The sequence below is a fragment of the Cuculus canorus genome, chromosome 8 (assembly GCF_017976375.1).
Source record: "Cuculus canorus isolate bCucCan1 chromosome 8, bCucCan1.pri, whole genome shotgun sequence".
Lineage (NCBI taxonomy): Eukaryota > Metazoa > Chordata > Aves > Cuculiformes > Cuculidae > Cuculus > Cuculus canorus.
In genome coordinates, this window is record NC_071408.1 from 1,096,117 (window position 1) to 1,109,758 (window position 13,642).

The 13,642-nt window shown below is 51.3% G+C and overlaps 1 protein-coding gene across 2 annotated transcripts in view; it reads left to right on the forward strand.

Moving 5' to 3' along the window:
* TNR (tenascin R) overlaps positions 1-8,353 on the forward strand; it is a 72,815-nt gene extending 64,462 nt beyond the window's left edge. The window contains exons 19-23 of one of the 2 annotated variants that reach the window (XM_054073098.1): positions 959-1,110; positions 2,081-2,177; positions 2,983-3,144; positions 4,029-4,192; positions 4,630-8,353. In XM_054073098.1, coding sequence (XP_053929073.1) covers positions 959-1,110; positions 2,081-2,177; positions 2,983-3,144; positions 4,029-4,192; positions 4,630-4,749 — 695 coding nt within the window. In that variant the 3' untranslated portion in view covers positions 4,750-8,353. The remainder of the gene's footprint in view (positions 1-958; positions 1,111-2,080; positions 2,178-2,982; positions 3,145-4,028; positions 4,193-4,629) is intronic. The other variant, XM_054073097.1, reaches the window with a different exon arrangement.
* The last annotated feature ends 5,289 nt before the right edge of the window (positions 8,354-13,642 follow it).

The following is a 13,642-nucleotide window of genomic DNA, read 5'->3' on the forward strand; positions in this document are numbered from 1 at the left end:
ACACTATCTCACCAGACCTTGCGCTGTAGACCGCAGAGATGGGAAAAAATAGGAGATCTTCAACACTTTGACAAAGCGACAGCCTCAGAATCTTCAGGTTGTAAGGGTGGGAGGAATACACCCAAGTGGGAGAGAACAGAAAAGGGTCTGTACCCTGGTCCTACATGGGAGCCACACAGCACGTCCTTCACACCTTCTCAATGCGTAGCCAAGACACTCTCGAAAGCCACATCTATGCTGCCTCCTTTGCACTCATTTACTCCATCATCCATATGCACCAACAGCAAAGGAAAACACCTATTTCCTACTTTTGCATTAAATTAGAGACAATTGAACCTAGAGTAGACATTCCAATATCACCAGGCCTCATAGTTAAGCTGCTCTCAAACTCTGACTCCCGCACAAGACATTTCTCCATCAGAGGACGCCTGGAGCGTGGCCACACAGCCCACACCGCCGTACCAAATGGCTTGATTCCTGCTCAGTTTGCAAGTGACAATCAACCTAGTGTAAGTCCACCGTCATTTCCAAAGATATTGATCAAAAGAATCTCCCTGGAATCAGTGAGGTCATAAAATCTGTTTGGAGCTGGCAATCCTGAGAGGAGAACAGGCTTTGGTATTTTCACAGCTGTCTAAATATGTTGGCGACAGAGTAAATCCCAGGGTTTCAGACATGGTGAAGAAAGATGGTCAAGAAGTGACATCCCTTATCATTCACAGTGATGTTACCATGCACCTTTTCCATATAGGATGTATAGGAGATTAATTAATACATGCATACACTTCTTCCATTAAATTCTCCCTGTTGCTGGCAGATGTAAAGTCCTGCTGTCTCTCAAAATAACTCGGGATGCAGAAGCCAAGTTAGATCTTTCCTGGATCATAACCAGTGGGGTTCGATACATTCGGAAAAGGTGCCGCTTGGCTTAAATCTTGGCTTTTCTTAAATTTTGCAGCCGGCCGTGTCTTCGCTAACCCTCAGGACTGTGCCCAGCACCTGATGAATGGAGACACACTGAGTGGCGTCTACACCATCTCCCTCAACGGGGACCTCAGCCAGCGAGTGCAGGTGTACTGCGACATGACCACCGACGGAGGCGGCTGGATTGTGAGTAGCCCTGGGGTTGTCCTACACATTGCCCTCATCGCAAAGGAACCAAGCCTCATCCTACCAGCAAAGCCAAGCATGCCCTGCGCGGGAACGACAGCAGGCTTGATATCACACGCTTCATTTCCCACGCCACAGGGAATGGCCCACACTCCAGTAATAATAGTTACACTTGGAGAAATGCCCTTTGATTTATTTGACATGTTTGCAGTGCTTGTGGAGAGCAAAAGCTGAGAGTGAAGCTGATTTATTGTTCTAGAGATGAAATTAATGGCCGATAGCTTTCACGGGGAATGATTCACACTGCCTGCAGTAGGACAGTGTCAGGCACCACCCGGACTGAGTCTGCACCGGAGTGCTTTATAGAAGCAAATGACTGTTTGGCTTTTGAATTGCACAAACGCTGCTTGTCTTGACATAGATGGGCTGGCAGCTTATGTAAATAATGCTCTGGCGCTTTGATTTTATCTGTCTCAAACACTTACTTACATGCATTACACAGAACTCCTCTAAATGTATAATCGAAACCAAAAGAAAATGGGCTTCCCTAATGCCGATTTCTAGCTCAGATGTTATTGCTAGCCAGGAACTCTCCCCCATCTCACTTGGCTTCAGAGCATCCACTTGGATATCCCAGAAAATGCCAGCTGAGAGCAGAATCACGCACTAGAAAACCAGAGGCACAATGCATTGGGTCGAGCAGGAAGCTTAAAGGCTGATCCTTTCCTTAAAGTCATTACAACATTGATTTGCCTTGGACATTACCTAACATCTCTTCAGTTTCTCCAGCTGCACATAGATTAATTGCATGGCTGCAATTACCACTAACTAGATGGGCATTGCAATTTTCTCCCCCGAAAGGTGTGATGGAAAGACAAAAGTATTGTCTTTATTTTGTGCGTCCAAAGCCGAGCAAAGCTGTCCCTCATGTTCTTCACACCAATTCTCCCCTTGTCATCCCCCACCACAGGTCTTCCAGAGGCGACAGAACGGTCTGACCGATTTCTTCCGGAAATGGGCAGATTACCGGATTGGCTTCGGAAACTTGGAAGATGAATTTTGGCTGGGTAAGACCTTCACCAGTTGTCTTTCATTGATGTGTCAAACCTGAGCTCCCCATGCTCTGTGCTGCTCACTTGTGCCAGCCGCTGGCTCCTTGCCTTAGCTTCCACCCCTCTACAATCTCCCTTAGGCAGTTTTCCTTCTGTTCATTCCCTGCCCTTCACATTAGAAAGTCACTGACGGGCACATCACATAAATGCACATTGTGAAGGCCTGCAGCTCCCTAATTTTCTCCTCCTAGGAGAGGGTACACAGAGAATTTTCATGGAACAAAACCCATCACCCCCCTCTGAATGACTACAGGTTGCACTGGTGGCATCTACAGATCGTGGACCTCACCTGGCCTTGGCCAGTGAGCCAATTGCCCAAAGAAAGTAGAGAAGGGGTGAGTGGGAGAGGCAGCATGGCTCTGAAAAGGAGCGCGCTCCCCCAAAACCTGACCATGAGCCAAGGCTAGCCCTGCAGCATAAACACGCTCTGGCTTGTACAGGAGCTTAACAGCAACAAGAGAAGCACCGGAGCTCTGCAGCTGAATCCCCCCCGGCATCGGCAGGGTGCAGAAAGCTGAACCTGGTCCTTGAAACCGCCTCTCATAACCACCGGGAGCTGAAGCTTGAGTGGGTGCAGAGAGCTCAGACCCCCACAAGTGCCAGGAGAGACAAACTGAACCAGAAGCGCCCTTGCTCCCTGGTTCTTCTCCTCGTTCTCACTTCCCACGGCTGTTTTATTTGCCTAGAACTCTTTTTGTTTGCTCACAAAGCGGATCCAGGCACCGGATCTGACCGGGCTCCTTGTTGCTTGTCTCACCAGGCTTGGACAACATCCACAAGATCACGTCCCAGGGGCGCTACGAGTTGCGAATAGACATGAGGGATGGCCAAGAAGCGGCATACGCCTACTACGACAAGTTCTCCGTCGGCGACTCCCGGAGCCTGTACAAGCTGCGAATCGGGGAATACAACGGCACTTCAGGTACAATCTCACTGCTAGGGAGTAGTAGGGAGATCCTGGGATCCGAAGGTCTGAAACTAAAGGAAAGACAAACATCACAGCTACTGGGCTGGAGCAGCAAGACACGGGCCCAAAGCCCTTTCTGCCTTCCTGCTGTCCATCATGAAAGCCAAGCGGATAAACCCCGCAAAGGACAAGGGGAATTTTCCATTGAGGATCAGATATTTAATATCCGAGGCATTGCTGCTCAAATAACCAGGTCAATCATCAGAGGTGCCATCTCACTTGGCAATCGCCGCTATTGATGCTGTGCTGGAGGGTGTATTTATTGCCTTCCCACAGCAATGGAAAAATCTGAACTCCTCCGCATCGTTTCCTCACACAGAGGCCAAACACTGGTTGGTTTTGCAAGGACACAGTCACACCTGCTTGCTTGGTTGATGCAGCAGAGCCAGGCTATGCCCACCAGAAAATGGTGGGTGAAGGGTGTTGGAGGGAAGGCATGGAGGTCTCCCTGAGGAGAAAAAGATCCCTTTGGCTAACTGGAGGGAAAGGCGCTGAAAGTATCCTGAAGTTACGTAGCAGATCCAGGCTTCAGGAGATCAGAGATACCCAAATCTAGGATTTGATTCATTTCTGGAACACCGAAAATCATACCCAAACCCAGTACAGCATTTTATCTGTCAAACCCAAGCAGCCAAGATTTGCTGTGGTTTGTCCTGATCCTAAACCGAGAGCAGAGGACCTCAGATGAACCATCTGTGAGCAATTCCAGTTAACATTATTCCCAGACAGCTTGAGCTGTTGATCAACAGGCTACCAGGTATACCAGAACATCCTAATTTCCTTGGGAAAAGGCCAGATGACTCTGGCTCCATCAGCCCTAACGGCACCTCTTTCTGCAGGGGACTCCCTCACCTATCACCAGGGCCGCCCCTTCTCCACCAAGGACCGGGACAACGACGTCGCTGTGACCAACTGCGCCATGTCCTACAAAGGGGCCTGGTGGTATAAGAACTGCCACCGCACCAACCTCAACGGCAAGTACGGAGAGTCCCGGCACAGTCAGGTAAGGGCAGAGCTGGGCTGAAAGCCTTCAGTATTTCTTCCAGCAGTGTGACCAAGCACAACAGCAAGGCAGGATGGGGCTGGGATGGCATGGTCAGTGCATCGAGGCTAGGAGCAATGCCGGGGTGACCCAACACGAGCTGGAGCAAAGGGAACTACCTTCAAGCCATTTAGGCCGGTGCTTTGTGCCTCACGCTGACTTCCATGGTCATTTACCTTGGCACATTTAAAAAACACATACATAAAATTTGATCAGGAGCCTTTGAGCAGTAGGAAAAACCTCACTGAGCCAGAGCAGCAGAAGAGTTTCTTGCTCCCACTGCAGCAGGGCCTGTCTTCTGGCTTCTCTATGGCAGTCAGCCTAGATTCCTTCCTCTCCCACTGTAGTTTCTTGTTAGGGTCTTTCTTCACCCTGTGCCTTTCTCTCCCTCCTGCCAGGGGATTAACTGGTACCATTGGAAAGGCCACGAGTTCTCCATTCCCTTTGTGGAAATGAAGATGCGACCTTACAACCACCGTAACATCTCTGGGAGGAAGCGACGGTCCCTACAGCTCTGAGCCAGCTGAAGTCCCTCCTGCCTCCCACCACCTGACCTTTTCTGTCGTTTGTTTGTATTTTATAATACGAAAAGGGGAAAAAAATAATTACTATTTGTCTGAGATAGCAACCTGCCCCTCACGAGTGTTGGAGGGAACCATGGCACACGCGAAGGCCATGGGAAAGGAAAGACCTCATTGCTTTGCATCTGTCCCAGAGAAATGCCAAATTTCCAGTCTCCCTACCCCAGTACTGTGGCCCTTAACAAGAGAAGAAAGAGAGAGAAAGAGACAGACAGATTTTTGATATTTTTTTAAAAGACTTGGAAATCCCCAGCAAACCTTGCTAGAAGTGCTGGTCACAGGGCTTGTGGCAGAAACCTTCCCACGGGGACCTTGGTGTGGCCATTCCCACCACTGTCATGGCCAGGGACATCCATCCTCTCCCCCCTTTCCTGTCCCCTCCTGGCAGGAATGTCCCAAGCTTCATGCCATCCTGTAGACACCAACTCTTCTTCTGGACTGGACATCCCTTCCCTACACACAGGCACGGTACGCATGGAGACAAAGCGAGGATAAGCAGACGCAAGGTTCATCCTGTCCTCTGTTTTCACAGAACACACCAGGAGGGCTTGGTGAATATTTGCATACATAGGCAAAATCTAGAGAGCCCACAGGTGATGTGTTGGTGTCACCACAGCTAAAATCGTCCTCGTTTACACGGCATGCAGGGGAACAAGAGCCGCTCCACCAGCCCCAGCCTGCATCACCCGCTCCTCTGAGACGAACTCATCCCTCTTCAGATGAGTAACATCTGCCTGGGTTACGCTGAGCTTGACTGAGAAGAAAAGAGTCAATTTAGAGGATCTGGGGGGGGAATCTCTGCTGGCAATCTTGAAGTCTAGGGCCCGTTTTGTCCGCTATTTCTACATGCCACCGCACTGTCTCTCGCTGACATCATTGGTCCCAAACCAAATAGTCACAGAGAAGGACCAGCAGCCAAAAGAGAGTTATCACACAACCACAGCCCAGCCTGAAGCTGGCAGGTGGCACAGTCCAGGGAAATCCACACACATGGGGAAGGACCACAACACAGCCAAGGAAAGAGAAGCAAGCTGAGAAATGCCTGTTCCCTTCCTTTTCATACACCATCTGCCTTCAACATCACAAGAGGAACACAAATGTCAGTGCCTTGGTGTCACTATCTTTCTAAAGGGAAATCAAATGTTTCCCCTCCTGGAAGGCAAGCTTAGTCCATTCAGATTTTTGAGCACTTCAAGATCCTTGGAAGAAAAGATGAGTTCACTCTTGCCATCCTTGACTTCTCCTCTCTTAAGGAAGATGGACTCCTTGGACAGCGCTGGCTGTGCTTTGTTATCGACACCTCCTCCACGTAGTCCAGACAACCACCACACTGGAGCCACTCCTGGGTCGAGGGCTCCGATCAATGCCGGGCATTGTCGCTGCCCTGGTCCCAGAGAAGGGACTCATCTCCACGTCCGAGGACAATGCAGCTCATCTCTGTGTTCACAGCCAAGGGAGCATTACAAATGCTAAACACTGCTTTTTGATTTTATCACACTGAAGCTGCTTTGTCTCAAGAAACAACTTCCAGATGGCAACATAAAGGCATCTTTGCAGTAGCTTATAATTCAGGCCAGCGTCTCTTTCACAGCATTGCTCCTGGGTTTTCTGGCATTACTCACCACCGCCGCAGAGCTGAAGTAAGGCATTAAGCGGGAAACGCAGCCTCTTTGTCCATTACACATACCAGCACATAAAATCACAGCTAAGCCCAAGGTCAGGATTAGATACAGGATCCAGCCCTTCAAGTGGTCAGCTTCCAGCTGCAGTCCGACCTGGAGGAAGGATGCTGTAGCCCAGCAACACCCCACACGTAAATACAGCATCTCTTCTTACTTCAGCATCAAATCGGGCAACAAATCAACCTGAGGAACGGGTTAGAGGCAGCAGATGATGAGATCTCTGACAGGCCATGGCCGGTGTCACAGACAGCAGCATGTCACACCTCCTGAGAGGCCTGCCCTGTCGTAGGTCCCAAATGCCAATGAGAAGCAGCGGATACAACCGGTTAAAACCCAAGAAGCCTCCTAGTAGACCAACAGAGTAACAGTTTTCCCAACATCAAGAGTTTACAGGCAAGAAGTGTTCTAACCAAAGCACTGTAGCGCAGTGGTTATAACTAGGAACAGAGACTGACAGCGGATGGCGTTCATCGCTTGTCTCGCATGGTGCTGTTTGCTTATTTGCCCAGGCGAGAGGAGGAGACATCAGTGGAAACACAGGAGCTCTTTATTCACAAGCAAGTGGAAGGCAAGAAAACTCTGTTTTCAAAAGTAACAGAAAATCAAAACAGGCCAAGCTTTTTCAGGAGGTTCAGAAGAAGATCCTCAAGCAGGCTGATCATTTTCTAAACAGACTTACTGACAAGTCTCCCTGCTGATGTCTTTCATCCCTCTTATAACTCCTGTACCCAGGATGAGAGGGCCCAGTTGACACAACTCTATCGAGTCAGAAGGATGCCCTTGGAGATAATATCCAACCTTCCTATGCTTCCACTCCTTATCTTTGCAGTTCTTCACCCACGTGCATCTCAAAGCACAGTACCAGCCTAAGCGCACTCTTGCCCCAGGCTCCTCCCTCCTCCCCGAAGCGATTCTTGCCCCAGGTGAAGCGTCAGAGTGTCGAAAGCACAGCTCACATCACCTTTGTCCCCAGTGCAGTGGCCGGGGAGGGCTCAGGCAGCAATGTCTCCATGCTGGAGCTGCCCTGGGCCCACAACAGTCTTAGAGCGAACTACTGAAACGCAGCAGAAGCCAGGATGCCCACCCAGCCCACCACCTCCATGCCAGCGTGTGCCCTTCACCCAGAGCCACCCTCCTGGTATGTCCCAACCATCGCACCCTGGGGTGACCACACAACACCTGCCCTAGAGCCCCCAGCCATACCCACAAGAGTTCACCTTACAGACACTGCCAGCAAAGAGCTCTCTGCCCCCCAAAAAACCTTTAATTCAGGCTTACACCTACTAACAAAAGGCTCTGTTCCGGGGCCAGGCGAAAGTCCATCCCTGTTTCTGCCGACCCAGCACACAGGGATGGCCATCAAACCCAACCAAGACCCTGAGGGACCACTGGTACACTCCAGGGTTACCTTCCCCCTTCCTTAAACCTGGTGGAGCCCAGACGGCGGCGGCAGCTCCTTGCCCCTTGCAGGGGAGAGGTTTGGGGAAAGGGAAAGGCTCTTCCCTGGGGGATGCTGATGCCTAGACCCACCTCAGTACCCAGCCTGCAGCTCTCCAGGTGTCAGTGGCTTCCCAGAGGGATGGCAACATAAACAAACAAGCAGCCCCCTGCGTACAGGTGTTACCCTGGAATTGTGTTTATTACTTTAAAAAAGCCTAAAACCCATAAATAAGAAGGAAGAACAGAGGCAACAAAATCCCTTGGACATGTTTTGATGAATTCAAACACAAACCAATGCAACCAAATGAGGGGGAAGATAAAAGCAAATAAATGCATAAATAAAATAAATAATATAAATAAATAATATATTAAACAACCCTCCCCACCCTGTAATAAAAACGTAGCTCGGAGAATGGGATCGACGCTTGTTAACCATTGTTAACTAGTATTTTTAGTCCTGACCGCTCTTAGGCTATGTATAGTTCCTTTTTTTAATGCATTTTCTATACATTAATAAAAGATACTGAAGGAGCGAGCTGTGTGATTGTCTGGAGTGGGATGGGAGTGCGGTCCTGGTGCATCCAAGCCCGGCAGCGTCTCAGCCCCAGCCTAATCCTTGTTTATCCCATGGGAGAAGGGGCGTGGGGGGCTCACTAGCAGGGATTCGCATGTTCTCACCCTGCTGAAGGGCATGCTCTGCCCCACTGGATCTCAGACACTTTTGCATCTGAAGCAGTTGGACTCAGGGGGTTCTTTTCTCGCTGAGCTGAGCTGCAAGTTGTTGTGCAGCTGAGACAGCCACCACGGCAAGCCCAACACCAGCTAGAAGAGGACAGCACTCCTCGCTTACAAAGCATGCCAAGAACCACAAACCAGAAGAAATAGAGCAGCTGAGAGCCAAAGCACATCCAATGGGATAAGAAAATACAGAGAGAAAATTTTGAGAGCAGCCTAGCGTATGCAAGCTGCCCAAAGAGGTGGTGCCATCTCCATCCTTGGAGGTGTTCAAAATCCAGGCTGGAGAAAGCCCTGAGCAACCGCATCCAACCCCAGGACTGTCTCAGGTAGCAGTTTGGACCAGAGGCTCCCACGGATCCTTCTGCCGTAGTTATCCCATTAAAATAAATAACAGTAAAGTGACCACAAAGTCGGGTCAGCGCAGCTGGTCCTTTGACCCCAGAAAGGCAAGGAGCTGCGCTTTGGCCTCAGCCCAGCACAAGATGTTGTGTTAATAAATGTAGCTGCTCCTATGAGCTAGAGAGGCCCTGGGCTCCGCAGCCTGCAGCCAGAGAAAGCAAAGCCGTGGTGTAAACGCTTGGGAGCGGAGCAAAACAACCCTGGAGCCTTCAGTTAAAGCCATTCTCCCAATTTAGATAGCAGCCTGTTCCCAGCACAAAGAAAACCCTACCAAAAACCAAATTGCAAGGCAGGCTGGTCCCACCAGCCTATTGCCAGCAAAACACACTCCCAGCCGAAAACAAAAAAGCAAACCAACATTGATTTAGCAAAATCTCTGGGACGAGTATGAACTTCAGAGGATTTTTTAAAGTCTTCTCTCGTTGCACATGCAGATTTTCTTTAGGCCTCCTCGTCTTAAGCTTTCATGTTTGACACAGAGCCAGGCAGGATGAGAAAGCCTGAAAGAAGCTCTTCCGCCAGACTGCTTCAATATTTTCTAAATCTAATTTTGGAGAGACGCAAACCAGGGGAATTTTCTTTGCAGCGGTTTCTCAACTTCTCTTTCTTGCTCCGATTCGAGAGCAAAAAAGAAAAGAGGAAGCTGTGAGCAGTAGGGTTCCCCAACATCGGCCACGGCCACCGGCGCAGTGAAAAGCCAAGCCTGAAGCCCAATGGACTCAACTCAGGTGGCCAAGAAGGCTAATAATTGATTTAAGCCAGGGAGGTGGTTTGCCCCACCACAGCAACTCCATCAGGTATCACACGTGTCCACCACGACTCTGGCCCCACCTGCCTTTGACAGCTCAAAGCCATCTATACACTCTAGATATGGTCCTGCAGTATCGGGGTGGTAGGATCTCACATTTCCAGCCTCTCCGAGGAGCACACCTCCCTGGGCAGCCCACGCCGCAGGCAGCTACACTCCTGACACCATCAGCGGCCGCAGAGCATCCCACCGCCAGCCCGTCTGCCCTTTGGACGGAGATATTTCATCACAGCCCTCTTACCAAAGTCCCCTTCTTGCATGAGCGATGCTCAGGAACTTTGTTCCACCAGCAAACAACAGGAGGGTGTACAAAGGTCCTCAACTAGGGCTTTGGGCACCCATCCCAAACCTGGAGCTGGAGCAACGCATTCCCAGAAACACGCCCTGCAACCTCAGCCCAAGCAAACCACCAGGGAAATGCTCACCCAGGAGCGAGCGGCACCACGGGAGGACGTGCGATGCCTGCAGGAGTGAGGCTGGAACAGGTCGATAAAGGGGCACTTCCATCCCATAAATTCACAGCTGCTTTATGCCTCGTGGGCTGTGAATTTATAGCATCATCTTTAACATCCTTGGGTTTTAATTCCCCCTCATAAGCCTGGATTTACTCATCATCCCTTTAAAGCCCTCATTCCCATTTTTATATTTTCAACCCCTGTGGCTACGAGCTCTAAAGCTTAATTACGTAGAATGTAAATAATTTAAAAACCTCTTTTATTCAAGTCTAAAACACAGGGCTTTTAAATTTCAGTGATCTGACCCCTCTCCTTGGGATGAGGAGCAGCCCACAGGCTTATTCCCCCTTCCCCGTGCTACTGCCATGGCCCCAACACGCAGCAATTTTTCTGCTTCCAACCTGTTTCAGCGATTTTCCTCACCAAAAAAACCCCCATATTATACACATTACATTTGAGGCAAGATCCTAACAGTGATCAGGGACTTCCTCAGCACAGCACTTCTCTCCGTGCCCGTGTTTGGGATCGCTTTGTGCTGTCAGTGGGATGTTGGAGGTGCACAGCCCCCCTCCAGCACGCACCATGCAATGCAGAGATGCTTGGTTATTCCCAGTGGTGTGGCTTTTCCTCTCGCTCCCACCCAGGTTATCTCCCTGGCGTTGCTCCTCCGCGGGCACCAGGACAGCCGGGCAGCAGAGCAGAGCACACCGAGATGCTGGTGGGAACACAAGTGCCTCTGTTCACCACAACGGCCCCTTGTCCCCACGCTGTCCCTGCATTTAGTGACATCGCATCCAAAGCGGGGTTTGAAGGAAGTGACTCTGCAAATGTTTATGAGAAAAATCCTCCCCAAAAGTGAAAGAAGGGAGAGAGGAGGTGGGAAACCCTCCCTCTAAGAATTTCAGGAGAGGACACTGGAAATGGGCAGCCGGGAGAGGAGCACGCAGAGAGGACGCGGCTGGAGGAGCAGCATGGGCAGGTGGCACCCCCTCCACCTGGGGACAGGCTCTGGTCCCACAGCCCCTCCTGCACTTCGAGTCATGCCGAAAGCAGCCACATCTGCCTGCCAGTTCTCCATCTCGTATCGGTTCCTCATCCGTGACCCAAGGCCACCTCTCCCCCGGCCCAAGGGGCACATGGTCCCTCCAAATAAAGAAACCTTCTCTTGGTCACAGCGGGCACAAAGAGGCAAAACAACCTCAGGAGAAGGGCTTTCAGTGTATTTTTCCCCTTTCACTCACCACGATTTGCATTTTGCTCTCAGTTCCCTCCTCGGGAGCCACCCTGCCCAAGCCCCGGCACCCAGCTGCATCCTCCTCACAACCCCCATCAGCAAACGAGATGAGGAGGAAGACTTTGAACCATGAAAAGCGAGGGTCAAGTAGTCCCCATCCCCAGCAGGAGCCAAGGGCAGCAGCACAAACCGTCCCAGCACATGACAGCACACCTTGGCCAACTGCTCCGGTGGCACCAGCCAAAAATCCTCACGTGGCTGCGAGCAGAGGGACAGCAGATCACCGGAGATCTCCAGCAACAGAGGAAGCAGCTTACAGAGGGGAAGGGATAATTACAAATCTGAATCAAAAATAATAATTTGGCCGCTGCTTATCATGAAAGAAACGGAATGGAAGCTCCCTGCCCACCTTGGCTGGGCTTTGGTGACACCAAGGGTCGGCTGCGCTTGCTCCTCAGCATCGCGGGGCTGAGCCAAAGGAAGGACTGCACCAGGGGGGAAGCTGGCAAAACCTGTTTTCCATCTAAAAATCAAACTTGGCAGATCAGATCCCACACCCACCCAGCAGAGGGAAACCCCTGGGAGTGGCTGCTCCAGGAAGAGGCACAAGCCACCACTTCCCGCCACTGGCGCACAACGTGGTCCTCAGGGGCACTGAGGCTGCGCCCGAGCATCACTCGCTCTTCTGCCTTTGGTTCACACCTCCCACAAATCCAGCCCTTGGGAGGCGACAGCAAGATGCCGCTGGTGGGAGAGAAGGAGCATTCCCATTCCCTGATGGGTTTTGGTCCCCAGCCTTCACTTAACCACTCAACGGGAAGGCACCACATCACGCCGCAGGCTCTTGCCTGGCCCCGGCACTTTCCCCACCTCCCAGTGCGTCTCCTCTCCCCCTCGCCCGCTGCCGGCACTGCCCGTAGGATTTCCTCAGGAAGGAGCTCCTGAAGGCTCGTGCACACAAAACAATCATCAACTCTAAAAGAACAAAAAGCCCTACCTATGAGGTTTGCTTTCCTCCCGAATCCCACTGTGCGTACCAAAATGCTCCCCAAGCAAAGACGCGCACCTTCCCTCCTCCCCAAACGCACCCAGGTGCCCGTACCCCACCTCTGCCCAAGGCAAGCACCAAGCAGGACTTGAGGATGCACTTGAGGACCCCTCCTCACTCCTCACCCCTAATCACCAGAGAAGGATGCTCCAGCAGACCCAGACCCACCTCAGCAATCCCATCTGTACCCAATGCCTCCCAGATGATGGGTGAGGAAGAGGCACCCCCCAAAACCCCCCTCACCGGTTCTGATGCGCTTCACCTAAGAGGTGCCTTTCCCCTATTGCAATCCGTGCAGGACCGAGCCCTGGGCATCTAAAATCAGACCCAAACCAACGCACGAGCACCAAGGTGGGACCCAGGTGGGACCCAGGTGGGACTGGGGCACCCAAGCCCACCGCACCCCCAGGGCTTCCCCCTTCCCAGAGGGGACGCAGCCCGGCAGGCACCAGCATACGGAGCCGAGGGGATGGAGCAGTCACCACAGAGCCTGCCAGCCCCAAACCCACCAGCTAAGTGCTTGTCCTCCACCCCCCAAGGGTCACCATCCCATCCCACTCCTGCCTCTCCTGTTCTCCTCTGAAGCCGGAAAGCCTATTGCTGCTGCTAAAGTAAATACCAAGGGCTGCTATTTTTATCCAGCCCACAACCGGGTGTGCTTTATTTTTGGTGTTGAAACTGCAAGCTTTTTTTGTGGGAGGGGGAGAGGAAAAAGCAGAAGCATGGGGGAAAAATGAGAGGAATGTCTCTCTGGGAGCAGAGTTTTCCATTGCTTACTTTAAGCCAAGCCAGCATCCACAAACAGAAATCACGACAGGAGAGCAGAGAAAGCAGCTGGAGAGAAAGGTGTGCTCATACCTACAGTCACTTTGCATCTCCTTCCAAGCCACCATGCAGAGAAAAACCCAAATATAGGGGTCCTGGGCACCAGCTGGGTGTGATCGGGGCAGGAGCGAAGCTCCCAGCTGTGTAACCAGGCAAACCCGTAAATAAATCAGCTGAATCCAATGAAACAAGGGGGAAACA